Source organism: Adiantum capillus-veneris, chromosome 14, assembly GCF_014529385.1.
Source record: "Adiantum capillus-veneris isolate H3 chromosome 14, ASM1452938v2, whole genome shotgun sequence".
NCBI lineage: Eukaryota > Viridiplantae > Streptophyta > Polypodiopsida > Polypodiales > Pteridaceae > Adiantum > Adiantum capillus-veneris.
Window position 1 is genome coordinate 156,015,241 of NC_140944.1, and position 2,393 is coordinate 156,017,633.

Below are 2,393 nucleotides of genomic sequence, written 5' to 3' on the forward strand. Positions count from 1 at the left end.
GTCCTACATGTACTCACCTCGAAGTCTGAGCCACTCAAAGAGTCCGGCCGGTTGTCTCGCATTGAGTTCCTCAGTGGCCCTAACCGCCCTAGGGGTGATCAGCAACTTGTGACAAGCTCATTGCCCGAAATAAACCGAGAACAATGAGCTTAGTAGCAAGTAGGACGTAACTCTAGATCTCCAGATCAATAATCGATTTTGGCAAAATGCATGTATGTCGAGCAACTTGAGATAGACCCATTGAAACGTCCGATAAAAAAAATCATAATGAGACAACATAGTCTATGCAAGCTCTTTAAATGCACAATCCAAAACGAAGCTGTGAACCACGTTGAGCCAGAAGCACCTAATTAGCCACCAAAGCACAACCTAACGATGACCAACAACATAGCTTCAAACAAAGAAACCGCTAGATCAGTTGAAACTGCTCTTGTGGACGAACATCAATTCCAATGTGAAATCCCTTAAATCAGCACATCTACCCCGGTGTAAGCCAAGAAAAACTATTTGCTTGCCCCCGCTAGCTTGCAACTTGCACCCCAATTGGCAACCATAAGACTTGCTCCAATTGATCAGAGCACTGCTAGCCACACAAAATCTGTCCAAAGCCTGACGCTAAGAATCCAAGATTGGCACAGAATACTTAGCAAAAAGCATGGTATCATCTGCATACTTTAAATCAGGCAAACAAGCACCCTCCCCCTCTAGAAGGGAAAAACTGAGTCCTCTGAACAATGAAATCTTACATCACAAATAAGAGAACATCGTCTCAGCAAAAGAAAAGAATCTCTCTCTCTCTCTCTCTCTCTCTCTCTCTCTCTCTCTCTCTCTCTCTCATATGTGTCTCACAGAGTGAGAAAGCTCAAGGAAACTCACGGTAAGACCGAAGACTCCCAGCATACTATCAAAAATAACCCACGCTATATAGCTTTCAAGCCTTCATAAAAAAGTCCATCACAGTCAGAAAGGGGATGCTGTTGTGGAGATACATAGCCAATGGAAAAGAAGTGAAAGAAAGAGGGAGGGTTGGACAAAATTACACAAATCCTCACTGACTCACCTGATACCTAATTTACATAGATACTTTGAGCTGAACAATGATGGTAGAGCATAAACAAATGTCTTATAGGGTTGAATATTACAGAGCACTGCAGTTCAGTCCTTAATCAATCATCAAAAGTGCTCATAAATCCTCCTATGAAACCGGCGCCATTGCAATCACCACAAAGCATCTCCCGTTTTCCCCTATAAAGTTCCACCAGAGGATTTAACAAAGGAAATTATCACAATTAAGTCTCTTATAATACAAAAGTTGCAGTGACTCCAAGTTGGCGGAAAATATGCATAAAGTCTAAGCACAGGAAGGCCATAGTGTGCAGATGGGCAAAAATGCCAAAGAAATTACACACACAAATTCAGCAAGGCAGTTAAGTACCTGCAGAGCCAGCATATTGATCCGGCTTTAAAGTGCCCGCTAAAGAAATCCTCTTTGTTTATCCCGTCACCCTTGCATTGTGAGCATACTATAGCCCCTGGGAATTCCAAAACAATGCACGTCCAGATGAATGAAGCTATGACATTCAGAACAGACATTAGGAGCCCTTACCATTTCCTTGACACTGCTTGCAGAGTATGCTGTTCACCGAACAAGCCGGAGGCGGCTCTTGCGTGTCAGGTTCTGTCGCCTGGAATGCAATCAATAGTAAGGTGATCAAGAACTAAGCAACACCAACAATAAAGCTGTAATAGAAAGACCAAGACTCCACACCGCAAGTGGGCTTACCCGGACTTCCACAGCTCGGAGAGGCTCCACAGCAGAGCTTCTCCCAAAATAACTGTGATGGGTGGTACTGCACATGCACATGGAGCCCTGAACGCTTCTCGATGTGGCCTTATCCGCAGAAAAGAGGACAGACGAAGAGGGCTTTGTTCTACCGTGGCGAGTCCAGATGAAAGACGAGCCAGAGAGGTGGCAACAAGCGGCACCCTCCATTGCAGAGCTGCGCGGAGTAGCAGAAAAATCGAGAGATGAATCTCCTACAGCCACTATCTGGATAATCACGGTCGCACATAATAAGGTCCGTTTGTGTTCGGACGCCTTCAAGTTCCGTGGCCACTGGCACACCTGGGCGGACGTCCGTTCAGTTCACGGTCTTAAGGCAGCTTACACATCAGCTGCCCATCAGGTGCGTACAATGAGCCTCAGCACTAAATCACACAAGGTCTTTAATGAAGCCCGAGTGATTGGATCAATGGTAGAGAAATAGAGCATGTTTCTTGCATTGTAGGATAACCGTCCAAGTTCCAACGTGTCTGATTTTACTTTTCGAGTTCACCAATTTATCTTATATATAATTGAAATGGCATTGGGCTCTCAATGAAACCCCATGCAA

The 2,393-nt window shown here is 44.8% G+C and overlaps 1 protein-coding gene across 1 annotated transcript; it reads right to left on the reverse strand.

The window, feature by feature from the left end:
* Nucleotides 1-899: 899 nt before the first annotated feature.
* LOC147443413 (DnaJ/Hsp40 cysteine-rich domain superfamily protein) lies at nt 900-2,050 on the reverse strand. The gene is made up of 4 exons (XM_086529286.1): nt 1,784-2,050; nt 1,607-1,685; nt 1,436-1,532; nt 900-1,245 (listed from the first exon to the last, which is right to left on the reverse strand). Exons 1-4 carry the CDS (start codon nt 1,991-1,993, stop codon nt 1,167-1,169), a joined length of 465 nt encoding a protein of 154 aa, XP_086385412.1. The 5' UTR covers nt 1,994-2,050; the 3' UTR covers nt 900-1,166.
* Nucleotides 2,051-2,393: the final 343 nt, after the last annotated feature.